This window comes from Babylonia areolata, chromosome 32 (genome assembly GCF_041734735.1).
Source record: "Babylonia areolata isolate BAREFJ2019XMU chromosome 32, ASM4173473v1, whole genome shotgun sequence".
Lineage (NCBI taxonomy): Eukaryota > Metazoa > Mollusca > Gastropoda > Neogastropoda > Buccinidae > Babylonia > Babylonia areolata.
This window is the reverse complement of record NC_134907.1, coordinates 10,325,428-10,348,994: the sequence shown is the minus strand read 5'-3', so window position 1 is coordinate 10,348,994 and position 23,567 is coordinate 10,325,428. Positions and strand designations below refer to the sequence as shown.

General features: G+C 43.1%; 1 protein-coding gene and 1 long non-coding RNA gene across 5 annotated transcripts in view; one reads left to right on the top strand and one right to left on the bottom strand.

Annotated features, from left to right (window-relative positions):
• LOC143276456 (PHD finger protein 14-like) overlaps window positions 1-23,567 on the top strand; it is a 43,656-nt gene that overhangs the window by 8,183 nt on the left and 11,906 nt on the right. For 3 of the 4 annotated variants that reach the window (XM_076580958.1, XM_076580956.1, XM_076580955.1), the window contains exons 7-18: window positions 42-142; window positions 1,024-1,079; window positions 3,018-3,129; window positions 7,857-7,951; window positions 9,777-9,825; window positions 12,805-12,945; window positions 15,263-15,356; window positions 16,104-16,198; window positions 17,563-17,653; window positions 19,140-19,246; window positions 20,356-20,451; window positions 23,096-23,190. In XM_076580958.1, the coding sequence (XP_076437073.1) occupies window positions 42-142; window positions 1,024-1,079; window positions 3,018-3,129; window positions 7,857-7,951; window positions 9,777-9,825; window positions 12,805-12,945; window positions 15,263-15,356; window positions 16,104-16,198; window positions 17,563-17,653; window positions 19,140-19,246; window positions 20,356-20,451; window positions 23,096-23,190 (1,132 nt within the window). The remainder of the gene's footprint in view (window positions 1-41; window positions 143-1,023; window positions 1,080-3,017; window positions 3,130-7,856; window positions 7,952-9,776; window positions 9,826-12,804; window positions 12,946-15,262; window positions 15,357-16,103; window positions 16,199-17,562; window positions 17,654-19,139; window positions 19,247-20,355; window positions 20,452-23,095; window positions 23,191-23,567) is intronic. The other variant, XM_076580957.1, reaches the window with a different exon arrangement.
• The window catches only part of LOC143276458 (uncharacterized), a 471,243-nt gene that overhangs the window by 435,845 nt on the left and 11,831 nt on the right, over window positions 1-23,567 (bottom strand). The window lies entirely within an intron of this gene.

Sequence of the window (23,567 nt, the reverse complement as noted above, 5' to 3'; positions counted from 1 at the left end):
AATTATTTATTATGATTAACATTGTTGTTGTTGTTGTTCAGGTTGCTATGGTATCAGTGACAGCCAGTCGCTGGCCAGCACAGAGTCATCAGCCAGCACGGAGCCCTGGTTTTGTGATGCCTGCAAGGCTGGGGTGGAGCCGGTCAGTTTTCACTCTGTGTGTTGTGTGTGTGTGTGTGTGTGTGGGTGTGTGGGGTGGAAGGGTGGGTGGGTGTGGATTTGTGTGTGTGTGTGTGTGTGTGGGGGGGGGGGGGGGGGTTGGTGTGTGTGGTGTGTGTGTGTGGTGTGTGGGTGTGTGTGTGTGTGTGTGTGTGTGTGTGTGTGTTTGACGCCTGCAAGGCTGGGGTGGAGCTGGTCAGTTTTCACTCTGTGTGTTGTGTGGGTGTGTGGGGTGGAAGGGTGGGTGGGTGTGGATTTGTGTGTGTGTGTGTGTGTGTGTGGGGGGGGGGGGGGTGGTGTGTGTGGTGTGTGTGTGTGGTGTGTGGGTGTGTGTGTGTGTGTGTGTGTGTGTGTGTTTGACGCCTGCAAGTGCTGGGGTGGAGCTGGTCAGTTCTCACTCTGTGTGTGTGTTTGTATGTGTTGGTGTGTGGGTGTGCGTATGCATGCGTGCATGTGTGTGTACATGTCATATCACAATGCTTGTAAACACTATCACAATACTTAAAACCGTTCCCGATATCACAGTAAACAAAAACCATATCACAATAACTGAAAATTCACTTCCAACTCTTAGCGTGGGTCACGCATGTCACAATGCATTTAAAATCAGCATTTTAAAAAGCAAAATTTAAACGCAGTCACGCCCTTCCCCCCTCCCCACAACACATCACCACACACAAACAGGTGCTCATTTGTATGCATCATTGCTAGTTGAAGTAGAAATAGGTGCGTCTTTAGATTCTGTTTTTACAGATGAAAAACACTGGGTTTTTCTGATGCACGGAGGAAGAGAGTTACCACTCTTTATTGTCGTATGATGTCTTGTATTCTTAAACGCTTTTGCTTTGTGGTCTGTGTGTGCAGCATTGTGAGCTGTGCCCCAACAGTGGAGGCATTTACAAGGAGACAGACGCTGGGAAGTGAGTCAACAGATAATAATTGGGATCTTTTTTTTATTTCTGAATTTTATGGGTTTTTTTTTTTATAAATCACCTCTCATATTACGAGAACAGAACCAACAAACGTGATCTTCGAAAGTAAGTTACCAGATCTTCTTCAACTCCCACATTCACTCATATGTATATGAGTGGGCTTTAACCTTTTGAGCCCTGACCACCGCTTTACCGGTGGTGGGGAGGGGTGGCATAATGCCTGGCCACTGGTTGAGCGGTGCGTAAACACTTGTGTCGTGTTTTGCTATTGGTTGACTTAGATTGAAGAGCCAGTCAGAAAAAACCGTAATATTCTGACATCAGCGAATGTAGTACCAACATTGCCGTGCCTTTTCACTGTGTTTTGTGCATGTGCTTTGGATAAAAAAGATTGATTTCTACCATGAAGCGTGCAGAGTCTCAACCTGACACGCCTCCTTTGATCAACTGATTCTGCATGCTCAGATTCATTTTCAACATCACTATCTGTAGGAAAATCATCCGATTCGAATTCCACCTCACTATCAGAGTAATCATTGTCATACTCTACTTCCGATAAATCATCAAGCATATCAATTACTTGCTGCGTTGTGTACAGTTGTTTTCTCGCACGTTTTGTCCCTGATTTCTGCCCTGACGGGCCAGGTTGAGACTCTGCACTCTTCAAGTGTTTACGCACCGCTCAACCGGTGGCTGGGCATTATGTCATTTTTCTCTGCCACCGGTAAAGTGGTGGTCAGGGCTCAAAGGGTTTAATACCAATTATTTGCAAATTTTGGCTCAGGAGCTCAGGCAGAAGGGTTAAAATTGCTCAGGAACTCAGGGCTCAAAGGGTTAATGTATATGACCGTTTTTAACCCCACCATGTAGGCAGCCATACTCTGCTTTCGGGGGTGTGCATGCTGGGTATGTTCTCGTTTCCATAACCCACCGAACGCTGACATGGATTACAGGATCTTTAACGTGCGTATTTGATCTTCTGCTTGCATATACACACGAAGGGGGTTCAGGCACTAAGCAGGTCTGCACATATGTTGACCTGGGAGATCGTAAAAATCTCCACCCTTTTACCCCTCATACCAGTACACTATTCTTATTTCATTTATTCTTGCTTGATATGGTTGGCATTGTAAACTGAGCCATTTACGGATTCTGGAAGCATGAAAACAAAGTGCTTTGTTTGACTGATTAAATCAGCTATTCACCATCAATTTTAACCGTTTTGGTAAACAACCTTTTTTTATTTTATTTTATTTATTTTTTTTTTTTACTGTGTTGGTCTCATGTAGTGCTGGTCTAGGGGTTGTAGCAGGCATGTAAGGGTGGACTAGAATGAGTTTAAAAAAAAAACAAGAGAGGCAAGGCCTTCAAGACTCACTTGTGATAAATTAAGTCCCCTAGCATTAATTACAGAGTAATTTCCCTTTTTTACTATCTCCACCAAAACGTTTGCAAAATAAATAAAAATTCCATGCTTAGCAAAAGAAGTTCCTGTTTGAACAAAAAATGATAATAATGACTCCTCTTGTTGTTGGGTCAGAATATCAGATCAAAGTGCCAAGTTTAGAGAATACAGAAAATATAAATATAACAGTAAATGCAGTTTGCATATAATTAGGCTTCATTATTAATTTTTTTGTGCCCATCCCAGGGGTGCAATATTGTTTTAAACAAGATGACTGGAAAGAACTGAATTTTTCCTATTTTTATGCCTAATTTGGTGTCAACTGACAAAGTATTTGCAGAGAAAATGTTAATGTTAAAGTTTACCACGGACACACAGACACACGGACACACACACACACACACACACACAGACAACCGAACACCGGGTTACACAAGTGAGTCAAAAAAGGAAAAAGAAAAAAAGAAAACGAAAGTCAGTCAGTTAAAAAAAAATGTTTGCCTTTTTTTGTCATGTTTCAGATGGGTGCACATTGTGTGTGCTCTGTACACCCCAGGGGTGGCGTTTGGTGACGTGGATCGGTTGTGTCCTGTGACGCTGTTTGAGATGCCCTACAGCAAGTGGGGCGCCAAGGTAAGGAGCCCTTAACGGAATTAGTTTACAGCGCGTGAAGGGTGTAGTTTTGTTATGTGTGCTTTGATTTTTGTATTGTAATGAATTGTATTGCATTGCAGGGTATTGTATTGTATATTACTCTTTTGCCACAACAGATTCCTCTGTGTGAGATTCAGGTTGCTCTCTCTAGAGTGATGTGGAGTGGAGTGATGGCCTAGAGGTAACGCGTCCGCCTAGGAAGCGAGAGAATCTGAGGGCGCTGGTTCGAATCACGGCTCAGCCGCTGATATTTTCTCCCCCTCCATTAGACCTTGAGTGGTGGTCTGGACGCTAGTCATTCGGATGAGACGATAAACCGAGGTCCCGTGTGCAGCATGCACTTAGCGCACGTAAAAGAACCCACGGCAACAAAAGGGTTGTTCCTGGCTAAATTCTGTAGAAAAATCCACTTCGACAGGAAAAACAAATAAAACTGCACGCAGGAAAAAATACAAAAAAATGGGTGGCGCTGTAGTGTAGCGATGTGCTCTCCCTGGGGAGAGCAGCCCGAATTTCACACAGAGAAATCTGTTGTGATAAAAAGGAATACAAATAAATAAATAAAATAGAGCGAGCGCATTGCTACAGTACAGTGCCGCTCCCTTATTTTTTTTCCTTCTTCTTATCTCTCCTCAGTTTACAGTCTGTGTATTGTACAGTTTTGGATGTGTGACGTAATGATTGCGTTTACATTGTATTCATCATTGGCATTGTGGACTGACCAGGAGGATGTGGTTTGGTCCCTGTCAGAGGTGGGTTTTTGACTCATTTGTGTAAACAAAGTGAGTCTATGTTTTAACCCGGTGTTCGGTTGTCTGTGTGTGTGTGTGTGTGTCCGTGTGTCTGTGTGTCCGTGGTAAACTTTAACATTGACATTTTCTCTGCAAATACTTTGTCAGTTGACACCAAATTTGGCATAAAAATAGGAAAAATTCAGTTCTTTCCAGTCATCTTGTTTAAAACAATATTGCACCTCTAGGATGGGCACAAAAAATAAAAAAGAAGCCTAGTTATATGCAAACTGCATTTACTGTTATATTTTTTGTATTCTCTAAACTTGGCACTTTGACCTCTTATTCTGACACAACAACAAGAGGAGTCATTATTATCATTTTTTGTTCAACCAGGAACTTCTTTTGCTAAGCATGGAATTTTTATTTATTTTGCAAACGTTTTGGTGCAGATAGTAAAAAAGGGAAATTACTCTGTAATTAATGCTAGGGGACTTAATTTATCACAGTTGAGTCTTGAAGGCCTTGCCTCTCTTGTTTCTTGCTTGTAGTCAGCTCCTGCCCACAGTTGAGTGTGCTGCTAGCTCAGATATGAAGAATGGAACCACCCGCTTGAGGGTCATCAGCTTCATGGATGTGTCTTTTCGAGCATTGCTCAGATTTCCTGATCAACACCGCAGATATCTGTATCTTTTGTTCTGGAAGGCATGATGATAGATTACGAGAGCACAGCGTTGTCAAGTAGTAACTTATGATGATGGTGATGATTTGGATACTTATATAGCACCTATCCTCTGTCGAAGACCTAGCTCTAACAGCTTTACAAACATGGAGTCATTTGCACAACAGACTGCCTACCTGAGTAACCGACTGACAGTTGCTGTTGGGCGCTCATCATTCATTTCCTGTTTCATTCAGTCAGGTTTCAGTCACGCACACATATGCTCATGCAAACATGAGGCGTTTTACATATATGATCATTTTGTTTATTTACCCCGCCGTGTAGGCAGCCATACTCCAATTTTAGGGGTGTGCATGCTGGGTATGTTCTTTCTTCCATAATCCACGGAATGCTGACATGGATTACAGGATCTTTAACATGAGTATTTGATCTTCTGCTTGACGTATACACACAAAGAGGGTTCAGGCACAAAGCAGGTCTGCACATATGTTGACATGGGAGATGGGGAAAAATCTCTACCCTTTACCCGCCAGGTGCCGTTACCGAGATTCGAACCCGGAACCCTCAGATTGAAAGTCCAGTGCGTTAACCACTCAGCAGTTGGACGTCCATAGCTGTATGTATATATATCTGCATCACTCCATTACCATTCATTATCAAGGTCCCAAAATTCTGGGGTAAAAACAAACACACACAAGAGAGGCAAGGCCTTCAAGACTCACTTGTGATAAATTAAGTCCCCTAGCATTAATTACAGAGTAATTTCCCTTTTTTTCCTGTCTGCACCAAAACGTTTGCAAAATAAATAAAAATTCCATGCTGAGCAAAAGAAGTTCCTGTTTGAACAAAAAATGATAATAATGACTCCTCTTGTTGTTGTGTCAGAATAAGAGGTCAAAGTGCCAAGTTTAGAGAATACAAAAAATATAAATATAACAGTAAATGCACTTTGCATATAATTAGGCTTCTTTTTTATTTTTTTGTGCCCATCCCAGAGGTGCAATATTGTTTTAAACAAGATGACTGGAAAGAACTGAATTTTTCCTATTTTTATGCCTAATTTGGTGTCAACTGACAAAGTATTTGCAGAGAAAATGTCAATGTTAAAGTTTACCACGGACACACAGACACACGGACACACACACACACACACACAGACAACCGAACACCGGGTTAAAACATAGACTCACTTTGTTTACACAAGTGAGTCAAAAAGAAAACGAAAACAAAGAGAGAATATACAACATGTTAATAATAATAATAATAATAATGGATACTTATATAGCACACTATCCAGAAATCTGCTCTAGGTGCTTTACAAAAACGCTTTTGATAACATAAAACATTATATCTATGTTACATACGCACACCAAAATGTGACCACACACACACACACACACGCACGCACGCACGCGCACACACACACACGCACGCACGCACGCACACACACACACACTTCATACATACATTTTAACATACATGTGTATCTAACAGCTACCCTAACAAATACGCACACATAGGCAGGCACAAACTTACATAAACACACGCGCACACAATACACATTCATATACATGCATGTAGTTGTGGACCTGCCACAATTGAACTTATTGCTGAGGGAAAAGGTGAGTTTTGAGACGAGATTTAAAAGATGCGAGGGAATCAGAATGACGGAGGTTATCAGGGAGCTTGTTCCACGTCTTTGGCGATTGAAAAGAAAACGATCTGTGTCCATAGGTCTTACTTCTGACGTGAGGTATCCTGAGAAGTCGAGTATCAGAGGAAGAACGGAGCTGGCGAGACGGGGTATAGATATGGATGAGTTCAGAAAGATACTTGGGGCCAGATCCGTTGACTGCAGAAAAGGTCAGAGTGGATAGCTTATAGTCTATTCGATCAGAAACAGGCAACCAGTGGAGAGACTGAAGGAGAGGAGAAACATGGTCAAATTTAGAAGCTCTGCAAATGAGTCTGGCAGCGTTATTCTGAATTCGTTGGAGTCTGTTTAACAGGTATTTGGGAAGGCCGGCCAAAAGAGAGTTGCAGTAATCCAATCTTGAGAGAACCAGAGAGCATACAAGTGTCTTGGTTGCATCGGTTGAGAGATAGTGGCGGATAGAGCTGATTCTACGCAGTTCCAAATAGGCAACTTTACAGATATTCGAAATGTGCTGTTGGAAGGAAAGAGACTGGTCCAGGATTACACCAAGACTGCGAACAGAGGGAGAAAGTGAAACAGGTGTGCTATTGATCAGAACAGAGTCAGGAAAGGAAGGATGTTGACAAAACTTCTTTGGACAGGTTATCATCAATTCAGTCTTATCATCATTTAATTGCAGCTTGTTGAGAGTCATCCAGTCCTTTAGGCCAGCAATGCACTCCTGTGTTTGAGTCACCAGTGCATCAAATTCAGCTATGGAAGCCGACTGATAAAGTTGTGTGTCATCAGCAAAGCTCTCATGCGACATCGCATGATGACTGATGACATCCGACACAGGAGCCGCATACAGCACGAAAAGAACAGGACCTAGGACGGACCCTTGTGGGACACCATATTTCAAGGCAGATACTCTAGAGTATGTACCATTTACACACACTTTCTGTGTACGATCTGACAGGTAAGACGTGATCCATGCTAGTGCAGTGTCACGAATACCAAAGGAAGTTTTAAGTCTGTTCAAGAGGATAGAGTGGTCGATAGTGTCAAAAGCTGCAGACAAATCTAAGAGAGCGAGAACAGATATCTTATCCTCATCAAATCCCGAAAGCAAATCATTCACTATTCTAAGAAGGGCTGTTTCGCAACTATGACCACGTCTATAAGCTGACTGGTGGGAATTAAGTAAGCCATTCTGCTCCAGATGAGCTAAGAGCTGAGACAATATGATCTTTTCTAGCAGTTTTGATAAAAATGACAGATTAGAGACAGGTCGATAATTTTTCAAGCAATTATGATCCAAAGATGGTTTCTTGATGTGTGGACGTATAATAGCAGACTTGAAGCTTTCAGGGAAACAACCAGACAGCAAGGAAGAATTGATGACATGAGTAATATATGGCAGTAGAACATCAATACATTCAACCAACAAAGAAGACGGGACAGGGTCAAGCTCACAGGATTTCGGACAAGCGCTCAGACACACTTTCTTCACAAAATCTTCAGTAACCGGTTGGAAACAATGTAAAACAGGACCACTGTACACGCGTTCTTGAACAGGTGAAGAAGGAGACACAACAGAGTCAAGCTTCTCACGAATGCATGATATGTTAATCAGACTTTTGACACTGTTCGACAGGAATGCTCTCTGTGTGAAGACGTCCGCTTTAGTCGTACGGGCGTCTGCATCTCCTGCGATGCTGGTCTCTGTCGGTCGCATTTCCACGTCACCTGGTAAGCAGGCCTCAGTGTGTTCAGTGTGATGTTGCTTTGTGAGCGATTTGCCAGGATGGTGACTTGTTTCTTCGTGGTTGATTCTTTTTCTTATGACTGTTGCTTCTCTTTTTGTAGTAACACGTGTAATTTGTGGAGCTTTGTGAGTGATTGTTTGTCGTCAGAATTTTTTTTTTTGAGAATTGTTGGTTTCTTTATTGTTGTGTTTCATTTGTGAAGCACCGCGAGCCTCTCTGTGAGGGAATAGCGCTATAGAAGAGCACTTCATTATCAAGCGGGACAAAGGGGAGGTTACCTACTTCCGGGAGGGTTATCGGCCGTAGTTGCTTTCGTTTTTCTCCGCAGAGGCGGATAGTAGTTTGCACAGGACAGGAACGTCAGACCCCTGCCAGAGTCTGCACTAGTTGGGTCACGGTAAGTACGTTATTTAAACGTAATTTTAGATGGAAAATTTCCTTTTTTTGGCGATTGTGCCTTCTGGTCTGTAGGGCAGAAACTAAGAACTGCCACTCTTGACTGTTTTCAGCCGGTCTGTCCAGCACAGCTAGTCCAGTCCAGGTGTTTTGTGGGTGATGCCACTGATAAAAACGATGAATACGAAAACGAGTCTCTGTAAATGATTGTGAACCACTACAGTTAGATGATTACGAACAGCTACAGTAATGCACTTAGCGCACGTAAAAGAACCCACGGCAACAAAAGGGTTGTTCTTGGCAAAATTCTGTAGAAAAATCCACTTCGACAGGAAAAACAAATAAAACTGCACGCAGGAAAAAATACAAAAAAATGGGTGGCGCTGTAGTGTAGCGACACGCTGCCCCTGGGGAGAGCAGCCCGAATTTCACACAGAGAAATCTGTTGTGATAAAAAGGAATACAAAATACTGTAGTGATTAATGATGCATTACCAGTGGCAGATAGTATGTAAAGGGTATCTTGAATTGATAGTGTTTTGCAGTGAAATGCGCTTCTTTTTGCTGTTATGTAGATGATGGTAATGATTTTTAAAAAATAAATCTTCTTGATATTGCAGGGCACAAAGAGAAAGGTGTAGATGATAACGATAATGATAACAGTAATAATAATAATTTGTAAGAATTCTTCCTCGTGATAATCATCTGCTTGAGTTGGTATTATTCACAACACTACTAACCACAAGGATAGAAAATAGAAAGAAAAAACCCCACCATACATCATTGTATAAATTCTAGTTTAATTACACATACTTAACCGTGACCCAACTAGCGCAGACTCCGGCAGACACCTCACTGATTTCTGTGTCAGCTGGTTTCGATACAGAAAATCTGCTCACAGAAGACCCTTGATTCCATGTGCTTCTTGTTGGATCCTTTGTTTCGGTTGTCACAAAATCAACATATATATTTCAACAAATTTGTGTGTATATTGTTGCATACAAGTTGTGAACTTTCCCAGCCGTATTGCATGTGGGGATTCTGATTCCAGTAATTGGAACGCCATCACCAACATTTATTTAGAAATGACTTGAGAGTGCTCTTTGTCTTTTTCTTATCCTTGTAGGGATAGAAAAGTTACTTGATTTCATGTGCATGTGTGAGTGTGTGTGTATGTGTCACTCTGTGTATATATGTGTGTGTGTGTTTGTGCATGTGTGTGCGTGTATGTGTTAAGTGTGTATGTGTGTGTGAGGTTTGTGTGGGGGTTGTGGGGTGTGTGTTTGGGATGTGTGTGTGTGTGTGTATGTGTGAGTGTGTTGGGGAGGGGGCGGGGAGGATTAGGGGTTTGTGTGTGTGTGTGTGTGTGTGTGATTTATTTATTTATTTATTTATTTATACTTGTAATTGCAGTGCACAAAGGGAAGGTCTGCTGACGGAGGCTGACCCAGGCGAGGTCATGGTGAGTGCCTTCCTTCCTTCTCCCTTCTTCCTTCTTCTTCTCCTTCTACCTCTTTGTACCCTTCTTCATTCTTCCTCCTTCTCCTTCTACCTCTTTGTACCCTTCTTCCTTCTTCTTCTTCTTCTTCTCCTTCTACCTCTTTGTACCCTTCTTCTTCTCCTTCTACCTCTTTGTACCCTTCTTCTTCTCCTTCTACCTCTTTGTACCCTTCTTCCTTCTTCCTCCTTCTTCCCTCTTCTTAATCTTTGTATTCTTTTCTCTCCTTCTTCCTCCTCCTTGCTCTTCCTCCTTCTTCTTCCTCTGTATCCCTTCTTTTTCTCCTCTTCTTCCTTCTTTTTCCACTTTGTATTCTTCTTTTTTTTCTCTTCTTCTTCCTCCTCCTTCTTGCTCTTCCTCCTTCTTCTTCTTCCTCTGTATCCCTTCTTTTTCTCCTCTTCTTCCTTCTTTTTCCACTTTGTATTTTTTTTTTTTTCTCTTCATCTTCCTCCTCCTCCTCCTCCTTCTTCTTCTTTGTATCCTTCTTCTTTTTTTTTCCCTTTTTTCCTTTCTTCTTCTTTCCTCCTCTTCTGTTTTTTTTTGTGTGTGTGTGTGTGTGTGTGTGTTGATCTTCTTCCACCTCCTTCTTCTTCTTCTTTGTATTCTTCTTTTTTTCTGTTTCTTCTCCTTATTCCCTCGTTCCTCTTCTTTGTTTTATTGATCTTGTTGATCTTCTTTGTTTTATTGATCTTGTTGATCTTCTTCTTCCTCTGTCTACTTCTTCCTCTTTGTATCCTTCTTCTTTTTCTTTTCTTCTTCTTCTATTTCCTTGTTCTGTGTTTTTGGGCTGCAACTTCCACATCCACTCATGCGTACAAGTGGGTTTTTTTTTTTACAAAGGCAGTTAAGAATCTCTTCCTCTCTGTCTCTCTCTCTCTCTCTCTCTCCCTGTCTCTCTCTCTCTTTCACTCTCACTACACACCCGTCTCTTGAAATATATGAAACAGTAGAATCTCTTCCGACGGGTGCAATAGCCATGTGGTTAAAGCGTTGGACTGTCAATCTGAGGGTCCCGGGTTCGAATCACGGTGACGGTGCCTGGTGGGTAAAGGGTGGAGATTTTTACGATCTCCCAGGTTTTCATATGTGCAGACCTGCTAGTGCCTGTACCCCCTTTGTGTGTATATGCAAGCAGAAGATCAAATACGCACGTTATAGATTCTGTAATCCATGTCGGCATTCGGTGGGTTATGGAAACAAGAACATACCCAGCATGCACACCCCCGAAAACGGAGTATGGCTGTCTACATGGCGGGGTAAAAACGGTCATACACGTAAAAGCCCACTCGTGTGCATAAGAGTGAACGCAGAAGAAGAAGAAGAATCTCTTCCTCTCTCTCTCTCTCTTGCACTCTCTCTCACTCTCGCCACCCACCCTTGTCTCTTTCCACCTTTTCCTTCTCATGTACATCTGCATTCATGCCCCCACAACCCCACTCCCACCCACCCCCACACTATTGGCACCCACCATATTTATAGTGGCCAAAGGCCGATGGACATTAAACTTATGAGTTCTTATATATCTACAGATGCAAACTGCAAAATGTTCAGCCAGTTATACAAGCTTTTATTGCTCTTCTGAGGAAAAGATGTGCTGAAGAACAGTATATATATATATATATATATATGTATATATGTATATGATAGTCAGTCGTGTCCGACTATGACCATCAGAACAGCAGAGGAGACAACTGCTGTTCCGACTACTTGGGCTTGAATTTGATTATAGTGGAGAGTGTCTTGCCCCAAGTTACATCCCCACTCTCTCGGCCAAGAGGGTTTTAGGACAGTTGGCGTTGGGATGGTTCCCAAAGGCCAACTAGCCCACAAGGCTGCAGCACTAAGAGGCAGTGCAATTTTGCCTCCTGTTTGAGAGTCATAGTCCTTCACAAAAGACTAAGCTGTAAATGATTTCCCATTGACTGGAGGAACCATTGATAATACAGCTCTCACTTTGCTGTTGGCCCAAATGTAAACTTAGGTCAATCTGTGATATAAGCTCAGTGTTGAACAGTACATAGCAAATATTAACAGTTCAAGAAGACAGTTTGAGGAATGCTGGCAGATCTACCTTCCCATACTTAATTAAATCCCCTTTGTCCACAATAATCTTTGTTGTGCACATATTATCCTTGCCTGCTCCCTTGTTGCTACCACGAAGGCTTTAATAATACGTATTTAATTATTTGTCTGTATTTGTATTTCTTTTTACCACAGCAGATTTCTCTGTGTGAAATTCAGGGCTGCTATCCCCAGGGAGAGCACATTGCTACACTACAGTGACTCCCATTTTTTTTTGTATTTTTTCCTGCATGCAGTTTTATTTGTTTTTCCTGTCGAAGTGGATTTTATTACAATATGTGCTTTCCTACAATTGAGGCACTCGCTTGAGTGTAGTAAGATTTTTTTTTTTTTTTTTTTCATCTTCATTTTTTCGTGAACATCTGTTTGCATGAATTTAGCACGAAATGGTGAGACTTATATAGGGAGATCCGGTTAACGTGGAGTGTGGGTAGTAGGTGTGTGTGTGTGTGTGTGCGTGGGTGTGTGTGTGTTTAAGAGGGGAGGGGTTGGGAGGGCAACGGGTGAATGGCTGAGAAGCATGAGAGAGAAATGTAACATAGGGTCAAGGGATGAGAGGTGTAATCACACTTCTCTGTGAAACACATGTTATTCTTGTTGATGATGATGATGAGAATATGTTCATATATATATATATATATCTTTTACTTAAATGTTTCAATTATTCTTTCTGCTTGTTTTGATTAATTGAAAGTATGTACTTGTACAATGTAAAATGTAAAAAAAAAAAAAAAAAAAAAAAAAAAATCATTAAAAAAACAACAACCACCCTCCCCCCCCACAAAAAACAACAAACCAACTTCTGAGTTCTGAGTTCCCCCACCCAAGCAGTGTGTGTGTGTGTCTCTTGTTTCCCTGCAGGACATTGCCGACCCGTTTTTCGCCTACTGCAAGCAGCACGTGGACAAGGCGACCATGAAGGCCAGGCGGCGCCACTGGCTGGCCATCCAGTCCCACGTCCGGTCCTACATGCCCAAGGTCCTGGACGACAAGAAGGAGCAGGTGAGTGGGACAGAGAGAGAGAGAGAGAGAGAGAGAGAATTTGTATTTGTATTTCTTTTTATCACAACAGATTTCTCTGTGTGAAATTCAGGCTACTCTCTCCCCAGGGAGAGCGTGTGGCTACACTACAGCGCCACCCATTTTTTTTTTTTTTTTTTTTTCCTGCGTGCAGTTTTATTTGTTTTTCCTATCGAAGTGGGTTTTTCTACAGAATTTTGCCAGGAACAACCCTTTTGTTGCTGTGGGTTCTTTTACGTGCGCTAAGTTCATGCTGCACACGGGACCTCGGTTTATCGTCTCATCCGAATGACTAGCGTCCAGACTACCACTCGGGGTCTAGTGGAGGGGGAGAAATTATCGGCGGCTGAGCCATGATTCGAACCAGCGCGCTCAGATTCTCTCACAACCTAGGTGGATGCGTTCCCTCTAGGCCATCACTCCACATGGACTGACCCTCGAGAATATTTTGCACTTTAACTCTTTGTCGCCAGCTGTTGCCAAATATTTTAGATTTGACACTTTCAGTCATGTGATTTTTTTTGTTTTTTTTGGTGCAGTTAAAAGAATGAGGTATTTAAACATATTTATGTATGAAATGTATATCTGTAGCCTATATATATATGTTTTTTTTTTTTGGTTTGTGTCAAAATAACCCAGTAGGCTTGCTCACTTCAGACTCAGTCATGGGGGTAGAAGGTTAGTCATTGTTCTTTTGCGCAGGGAAAGTTGGGGCTACAGCTGTCAATCAGCTTGTTGCAATGTGAAAAGCAGTCTGTTTTAACATTATCCCCAAGATGTCGCCTGAAAATACCTGTGGCTGTGAACGGTCTAGTCTTTGAAAGTCACCATATGGCAGCGAAAGAGTTAACTCACTCGGGACGACAAGTTTTCTCCCTTGCTTTTCCCCACAGACGGCCCATTTGTAAGGGTTTGGAAAAAAAATTACAAAAAATACAAAATACAGAGTAAGAAAATGAAACTTTCAGAACTGGTTTATTACGTGTTGAGCTATTACATATAAAAAATATCAAATTTCTCATCTTATTTTTACAGTTTTGCCGTATGTAGAAAATACTGCCAATTTTTCACCCCAAATCACCATACCCATGCTCGCTTTTTGCATTAAATTTGCTTTCTTCTTCGTCATCATCCACCTTTTCGATGTCCGACCCTTCAGTTTGTAGCATTTAAAGTACTTCGGCAACCCTAAAACGTTGTCGTCTCTGCCTTGTTCGCTTCACAACATTTTGAGAAGAGCCCGCTTTGCTAACAGGCTGGCACGCGAGCAGATGACCGGTCAGTGACTTTGTCAGCGTGTGTGCGAGACGGGCCACACATGGCAGGCTGACCAATCATACCGTTCGATTGTGGAGTGACCCAGTATAGCGCACTCTGCTTGGCTAATCACAAAATCACGTGTACAGCGCATGATGGATTTTTATTTCTTGAAAATGCTATTCCATTCCGTCGTCTGAAACCGAATACATTTTATGTAGGAATGCTCATGCATTCCTTTGTCCGGAGAGAGTTAATGTCTAGCTGGTCTTGTCTGCCCTCAAGGGCTGTGTTGCATTTAAAGCGATCTTAGCAGTATAAATTGTGCTTTAGCGTTGAGAATTTTTCACACGTTTGCATTGATTCCACAGACTTTGAAGAATTTTTTTTTTTTCTTCTGCTAAGTTCAAGTTTGGGTTGCTTGGAACTTCTGCATGCGCACACATACAGTGATACACACACACTCACTTATGCATGCACACACACTCAGCCACACAGACATACGCACACACATGTACACATAGGTATACATGCATGCACACGAACTCACACACACACTTCCATTTAGCACACATAAAGGCACACAGACCAACACTCATGCAGCCAAACACACACACACACACACACACACACACACACACACACACACACACACACACACACACACACACACACACACACACACACACACACATACCAAACACCACATACCAAACACACATACACACATAAACAAACACACACACACACACACACAGTCACAACAGAAGACAATTGTGTTGTTGTTTCTGTTGTTCTTACGGTTATCATCATAATTCTTACTTCTGCAGACGGAATTTTTGTATCAGAAACAGCAGAAGAATTTGTTTGTGTTTGTACGGTGTGAGATCATCTTCTTTTTCTTCTTCTTGTTGTTGTTGTTCTTTTTCTTCTTATCATTATTGTTGTTGTTGGTGGTAGTGGTGGTGGTGGAATTACTGTTATTGCTATAGATGTTATCACTGCGGAAGGAAATAAAGTATGGTGGAATCCTTGTAAACAGAAGCAGCCATTGTTACAGCTGCGATTTGAACGGAAGCTGAATCGTCACCGCGAAAAATACGGCATTTCCAGAAACAAACGACCTCCTTCTTGGGGTGAGTATACAGCCAATGGAAAAAGCATTAAGAAAAAAAAAAGCAAAAAAAAAAGCATATCTATTTAGCCTTGTTGTTATAATAACGCTTATGCAAGAAACTTGTTTTGTTTTGTAGTAATTTTTGGCTGTCAGAACATTGGCATCACTTAGTCATAGGGTCTGATTGTTGTGAGAGTGAGGTTCGCTTATTGTAATGAGAGTGTGATGATATGACTAGTGTGTCAAATCTGATTAGATCCCCCCCTCCGTAATCATGAAGAAACACCGCAGAGGTCTTGCCAATTTCATTAAGTTTCTGATCAAGATTGTCAAGAAGGAACCTCAAAAACGCACATGGATGATGCATGGGTATATATGAAAAAGCAAAAAAAAAAAAAAGCAAAAAAAAAAAAGCACGCATATGCCACTCACACATGCACCCATACTCACGCAGGCAGACACGCACACACCCAAACACACACACACACACACACACACACGCAGATGCAGACCCCCCCCCAAACCCCCCGAACCCCATGCACATACAGATGTATGCATGTACACCCACACATCCCCACCCCGACCTCCACACACAACCTGTATCACCCAGCCAAACCCATCCACTCTCCCTCCAACCACACAGACAAAACGAAAAAGAAATCAACAGACTTGACCTCATTGACCTTGTGACCTTATGGCCTCCGCCTCATGGCCTTTTGACCTGGTAACCTCTTGACCTCATGACCTCTAGACCTGTTGGTTTCAGTGCCCACAGAGAAGATGGTGCGTCACCTGCACACCAGTCCTTACGCTGTGCGCGGCTTCATGCGCAAGGCAGAGCTGATGGGAGTTGTGACCCACGTGAGTTGTTTTTTTTTTGGGGTTTTTTTGTTTTTTTTCTTCTTCTTCCTGTACTGTGCTCTGATGTTCTACTGCTTGGGTGTTTTGTTTTTTTTTCCTTCCTGTACTGTGCTCTGAAGTTCTTCTGCTTGGGTGTTTTGTTTTTTTTTCCTTCCTGTACTGTGCTCTGAAGTTCTTCTTCTGCTTGGGTGTTGTCTTTTTTTTCCTTCCTGTACTGTGCTTTTTCCTTCCTGTACTGTGCTCTGAAGTTCTTCTTCTGCTTGGGTGTTGGTTTTTTTGTTGTTGATTTTTTTGTGGCCTCAGTTGCATGCAGCTCATGAAGTACAATCTGTTTTTTCCTTTCTTTTTTAATTTTTTTTTTTTTAACATTAGTGCTTCACATGAACTTCTTCATTGGCCCCAAAAAACAAAAAGCAAAAAATGATTAAAAACAAAACAAGAGCAAAAAAAAAAAAGGGAAAAATAAATGAACAGACATACATACGTATACATACGTACATGTCTGTCTGGATGTTGTTCTTGTTCTTGTTCTTGTTTTTGTTGCTTTTTGTATGCAGCAGACCGCACAGGGCCATGTCAGGACTGTCATACCATGCAAACATTGAACCGTGTGTCAAAACACACACAAAAATATGTCACATCTGAAATAAAGTTGAAAAAAAACCCAACCCAAAAAAACCCGCCAAAAATCACCAAGGCAAACCCACAAAACACAGTTCGCGACACATAAACCTAACCACATAGCCCCTTACGGCAAAGAAGACCAGGCCATGCTTAGGACGTCACCCCTTCTGCTTAATTTACCATCCCCTTGATTACTAGAAAAAAAAAATCTTAAAAAAAAAGGGAAAAAAACTATTTTAATCAAAGCCAAACAAAAAAAACAAAAACAAAAAGGGCCATATATCCATAACTTATATGATAGTCAGTCATGTCCGACAATGACCATCAGAACAGCAGAGGAGGCAACTGCTGTTCCGACTATTTGGGCTGAATTTGATTATAGTGGAGAGTGTCCTGCCTAAGTACATCCCCACTCTCTCGGCCAAGAGGGTTTTAGGACAGTCGGCATTGGGATGGTTCCCAAAGGCCAACTAGCTCACAAGGCTGCAGCACTAAGAGCCAGTGCAATTTTGCCTCCTAGTTTGAGAGTCATAGTCCTTCACAAAAGACTAAGCTGTAAATGGTTTCCCATTGACTGGAGAAACCATTGATAATACAACTCTCACTTTGCTGTTGGCCCAAATGTAAACTTATGTCAATCTGTGAAATCCATAACTAACATTGCAGAATGGACAGCCAGTGCCCATCCCTTTGACGCATGCTTCAAACTGTGCGCCTTTTTTTTTGTTTTTTTGGCACAGGTGGAGCAGGCACCCCACGAGAAACCAGAGGCCAGGAAGAAGCCGCACATCACGCCTGCCTTGTCTGCCGAGTTCATCCAGTACTACTTTGGTAAGGTTATTGGGGGGAAGGGGGGGTGGGGGGGGTCCGTACCTACTTTCGTTTTCACTGTATAGGCGGGTAGTAGTTTGCACAGGACAGGAATCAGACCCCTGCCGGAGTCTGCACTAGTGGGTCACGGTAAATATGTTACTTAAATGTAATTTTAGGAAGAAAATTTCCTTTGATGTGTATGAGTGTATATAAGGTAACTATGTATGTATATGTCCATGAATGTTTGTTTATACTCTGATAAGAAAATGAAAATTTTTTTTTTTTTCAAAAGGTGATTGTGGTGGTGGGGTATAGGGTTGGGGGCAGGTGTTAATGTGTGCGTGTATGTATTGTGTGGAACAGGTTGTTGCTGTGTGTGTGTGTGTGTGTGTGTGTTTGTCTTTGTGTGTTTATGTGTGTGCATGTATGTTTGTGTGTGTTTGTGTGTGCGTGTATGTATTTGTGAGTGTGTGTTTTTGTGTGTGCATGAGTGTGTGTGTCTTTGTGTGTTTATGTGCATGTGTGTATATATATGTGTGTGTGTGTGTGGCGGGGGGGGGGGGGGCCTGGGGGATGTGGTTGGTTTTGTGTGTGTGTGTGTAGGGTGTGTGTGTGCGTTACTTGGTGGCATACAGGTGTTAGAGAGGAGCATGCTCTAATTGAGAATGGAGGAGATTAGACTTGTTGACGGGCACAATAGCTGAGTGGTTAAAGCGTTGGACTGTCAATCTGAGGGTCCCGGGTTTGAATCACGGTGACGGCGCCTGGTGGGTAAAGGGTGGAGATTTTTACGATCTCCCAGGTCAACATATGTGCAGACCTGCTAGTGCCTGAACCCCCTTCGTGTGTATTTGCAAGCAGAAGATCAAATACGCACGTTACAGATCCTGTAATCCATGTCAGCGTTCGGTGGGTTATGGAAACAAGAACATACCCAGCATGCACACCCCCGAAAACGGAGTATGGCTGTCTACATGGCGGAGTAAAAACGGTCATACACGTAAAAGCCCACTCGTGTGCATACAAGTGAACGCAGAAGAAGAAGACTTGTTGAAGTCACTGGCAGAGTGTGTATTTTGTGTGCGTGTGACTTTGTACTTATGTGTATGTGTACATGCTTGTGTTTTTGTGTGCATGGTTTATGTGCACATTTTACCATTTTCTTACGCTTTGCTATTCACAGCTCCAATTTATTTCTCATGATTGTTTATGAAACTGCTAGCACAAGTAGCGGTAGTAATAATAGTTCATAAAATAAACACCATAAACAAACAAAAACAACCACCCCACCAAAAAAAAACCCAACCCATTACAATCTTCAAACAAGGAGGGTTTCTTAAAACAGAAGAGAAAAAGTTTCAAGCGAGCCAAAACAATATGACAGACGCTCCAAAACATATTTTATTCTATGTAAGGTGAAACAGCATCGTAAAATAACAACTAAATTTCATTTATTTATTGATTTTCTTCTTCTTTTTTTCTTTTTTTTTCTTATTTTTTTTAGGACGACACAATAAGATTGATCAGATCCGCAAGAACATGAATGAGCTGACGGCCCAGAACGTCAAACTGATGGATCAAGAGAGAGAACTGCGTACCCAGTACGATCAGGTAACTCAGTTACATGTGACGTTTGTGTCGTTTTTTTGTTCTGGCTGGTCGGTTGGTCAGTCAGTCAGTCAGTCTGGGGTTGAAACCATTGTGAAAAATACATGGACATGTGTTGTGTTGTGTTGTGTTGTGTTGTATTCTGTTGTGTTGGGTTTGCTTGTCTTGTCTTTCATTGCATTGTATTTGCAGTACTGTTGGGTTTTTGACTCACTTGTGTAAACAAAGTGAGTCTATGTTTTAACCCGGTGTTCGGTTGTCTGTGTGTGTGTGTGTGTGTGTCCATGTGTCTGTGTGTCCGTGGTAAACTTTAACATTTACATTTTCTCTGCAAATACTTTTTCAGTTGACACCAAATTTGGCATAAAAATAGGAAAAATTCAGTTCTTTCCAGTCATCTTGTTTAAAACAATATTGCACCTCTGGGATAGCCACAAAAAAATTTAAAAAAAAGAAGCCTAATTATATGCAAACTGCATATACTGTTATATTTATATTTTTTGTATTCTCTAAACTTGGCCCTTTGACCTCTTATTCTGACCCAACAACAAGAGGAGTCATTATTATCATTTTTTGTTCAAACAGGAACTTCTTTTGCTAAGCATGGAAGTTTTATTTATTTTGCAAACGTTTTGGTGCAGAGGTAAAAAAGGGAAATTACTCTGTAATTAATGCTAGGGGACTTAATTTATCAAAGGTGAGTCTTGAAGGCCTTGCCTCTCTTGTTTTTTTTCTTCACAACAATTGTGTTGTGTTGTACTGTATTTTATTGTGTTGTATTGTATTAACGTTATACTGCATTGCTTTGTATTACTGTTTTTTTCACAGCTGTTGTGTTGTGTTGTGTTGTGTTGTGTTGTGCTGTTTGTATTACTTTTTGTCACAACAGATTTCTGTGAGTGAAATTTGGAAATGTTCTTTACCCAGGGGGATTGGGGGGTGGCTGGGGAGGGGGGGCGGGGTGGGGGTGGGGGGGCGTGTCGCTCCAGTGAAGCGTCACCCATTTAAGAGTAGGTGAATGAAAAGTTGATGAATGAAATGAAGTGAAAGAAAATAAACAGATTTACATATTCCTTGCTGTGACCTTTCTGTTTCCGGAAACTCCCCTCCAGCTTTCACGCAATCTGGAGAAACTGCAGGAGGGGGCATCCAAGACGCGTAGAAGTGGGGAGACCTTGTGGAGTCTTCTGTCCGACATGGGTGGAAAGGTAATGGTGCCTGTGTCTTTGTGCAGAAAAAAAGAACGCTGTTTTGTGTGATCTTGGTGCGCACACACAACCGCATGCACTCTCACAGTCATACACAAGTTTGCGTATGCATAGGTACACTTACATCCGTGCACAGGCATGCCCTCTCTCTTTCTCTCTCTCTCCCCCCTCTCTCTCTCCCCCTCTCTTTCTCTCTCTCTCCCTCTCTTTCTCTCTCTCTCTCTCCCCCTCTCTTTCTCTCTCTCTCTTCCTCTCTGGTCTTGTAACTCTCTCTCCTCCTCCGCTCTCTCTCTCTCTCTCTTCCTCTCTGGTCTTGTAACTCTCTCTCCCCCTCCGCTCTCTCTCTCTCTCTCTCTCTCTCTTCCTCTCTGGTCTTGTAACTCTCTCTCCCCCTCCGCTCTCTCTCTCTCTCTCTCTCTCTCACTTCCTCTCTGGTCTTGTAACTCTCTCTCCCCCTCCGCTCTCTCTCTCTCACTTACTCTCTGGTCTTGTAACTCTCTCTCCCCCTCCGCTCTCTCTCTCTCTCTCTTCCTCTCTGGTCTTGTAACTCTCTCTCCCCCTCCGCTCTCTCTCTCTCTCTCTCTCTCACTTCCTCTCTGGTCTTGTAACTCTCTCTCCCCCTCCGCTCTCTCTCTCTCTCTCTCTCTCTCTCTCTCTCTCACTTCCTCTCTGGTCTTGTAACTCTCTCCCCCTCCGCTCTCTCTCTCTCTCTTCCTCTCTGGTCTTGTAACTCTCTCTCCCCCTCCGCTCTCTCTCTCTCTCTCTCTCTCTCTCTCTCTCTCTCTCTCACTTCCTCTCTGGTCTTGTAACTCTCTCTCCCCCTCCGCTTTCTCTCTCTCTCTCTCTCTCTCTCACTTCCTCTCTGGTCTTGTAACTCTCTCTCCCCCTCCGCTCTCTCTCTCTCACTTACTCTCTGGTCTTGTAACTCTCTCTCCCCCTCCGCTCTCTCTCTCTCTCTCTTCCTCTCTGGTCTTGTAACTCTCTCTCCCCCTCCGCTCTCTCTCTCTCTCTCTCTCTCTCTCTCTCTCTCTCTCACTTCCTCTCTGGTCTTGTAACTCTCTCTCCCCCTCCGCTCTCTCTCTCTCTCTCTCTCACTTCCTCTCTGGTCTTGTAACTCTCTCCCCCTCCGCTCTCTCTCTCTCTCTTCCTCTCTGGTCTTGTAACTCTCTCTCCCCCTCCGCTCTCTCTCTCTCTCACTTACTCTCTGGTCTTGTAACTCTCTCTCCCCCTCCGCTCTCTCTCTCTCTCTCTCTCTCTCTCACACTTCCTCTCTGGTCTTGTAACTCTCTCCCCCTCCGCTCTCTCTCTCTCTCTTCCTCTCTGGTCTTGTAACTCTCTCTCCCCCTCCGCTCTCTCTCTCTCTCTCTTCCTCTCTGGTCTTGTAACTCTCTCTCCCCCTCCGCTCTCTCTCTCTCTCTCTCTCTCTCTCTCTCTCACTTCCTCTCTGGTCTTGTAACTCTCTCCCCCTCCGCTCTCTCTCTCTCTCTCTTCCTCTCTGGTCTTGTAACTCTCTCTCCCCCTCCTCTCTCTCTCTCTCTCTCTCTCTCTCTTCCTCTCTGGTCTTGTAACTCTCTCTCCCCCTCCGCTCTCTCTCTCTCTCTCACTTCCTCTCTGGTCTTGTAACTCTCTCTCCCCCTCCGCTCTCTCTCTCTCTCTGGTCTTGTAACTCTCTCCTCCTCCGCTCTCTCTCTCTCTCTTCCTCTCTGGTCTTGTAACTCTCTCCCCCCCTCCGCTCTCTCTCTCTCTCTCTCTCTCTCTTTCTTTCTCTCTTTCTCTCTCTCTCTCTTCCTCTCTGGTCTTGTATCTCTCTCCCCCCCTCTGCTCTCTCTCTCTCTCTCTCTCTCTCTCTCTCTCTCTCTCTTCTTCCTCTCTGGTCTTGTATCTCTCTCTCCCCCTCCGCTCTCTCTCTCTCTCTTCCTCTCTGGTCTTGTAACTCTCTCTCCCCCTCCGCTCTCTCTCTCTCTCTCCCTCTCTGGTCTTGTAACTCTCTCTCCCCATCCGCTCTCTCTCTCTCTCTCTTCCTCTCTGGTCTTGTAACTCTCTCTCCCCCTCCGCTCTCTCTCTCTCTCTTCCTGTCTGGTCTTGTAACTGTCTCCCCCTCCGCTCTCTCTCTCTTCCTCTCTGGTCTTGTAACTCTCTCATCCCCTCCGCTCTCTCTCTCTCTCTCTCTCACTTCCTCTCTGGTCTTGTAACTCTCCCCCTCTGCTCTCTCTCTCTTCCTCTCTCTCTCTCTTCCTCTCTCTCTCTCTTCCTCTCTGGTCTTGTAACTCTCTCTCCCCCTCCGCTCTCTCTCTCTCTCTCTCTCTCTCTCTCTCTCTTCCTCTCTGGTCTTGTAACTCTCCCCCTCTGCTCTCTCTCTCTCTCTTCCTCTCTCTCTCTCTTCTTCTCTGGTCTTGTAACTCTCTCCCCTTCTGCGCTCTCTCTCTCTCTTCTTCTCTGGTCTTGTAACTCTCTCTCCCCTCTGCTCTCTCTCTCTCTCTCTCTCTCTCTCTCTCTCTCTCGATCTCTCACTCTGCTCTTGTCAGTGCAAAAGTTAAAATGAGTGGGGTTTTGAAAGAAAAACAGCAACAACAGCAACAAGAAGAAGAAGAAGATACAATAAAATACAGTGAAATATTTGTGCTTTCACCCTGACTGTTTCCAGTCGGTCACCATTCCAGAGATCTTCCGGCCGCGAAAACGTCAACGCTCTCCGTCAAAGAAGGAGACTGTGAGCTCTCCAACCGCGCTTATTCACCAGTGAGTGCGTCTCTGTATGTGTTTGACTGTAGCGGTATATGCCCAATACTCGGCTTATGTCACAGATTGACATAAGTTTACATTTGGGCCAACAGCAAAGTGAGAGCTGTATTATCAATGGTTTCTCCAGTCAATGGGGAATCATTTACAGCTTAGTCTTTTGTGAAGGACTATGACTCTCAAACTAGGAGGCAAAATTGCACTGGTTCTTAGTGCTGCAGCCTTGTGGGCTAGTTGGCCTTTGGGAACCATCCCAACGCCGACTGTCCTAAAACCCTCTTGGGCAAGAGAGTGGGGATGTAACTTGGGCAAGACACTCTCCACTATAATCAAATTCTAGCCCAAATAGTCGGAACAGCAGTTGCCTCCTCTGCTGT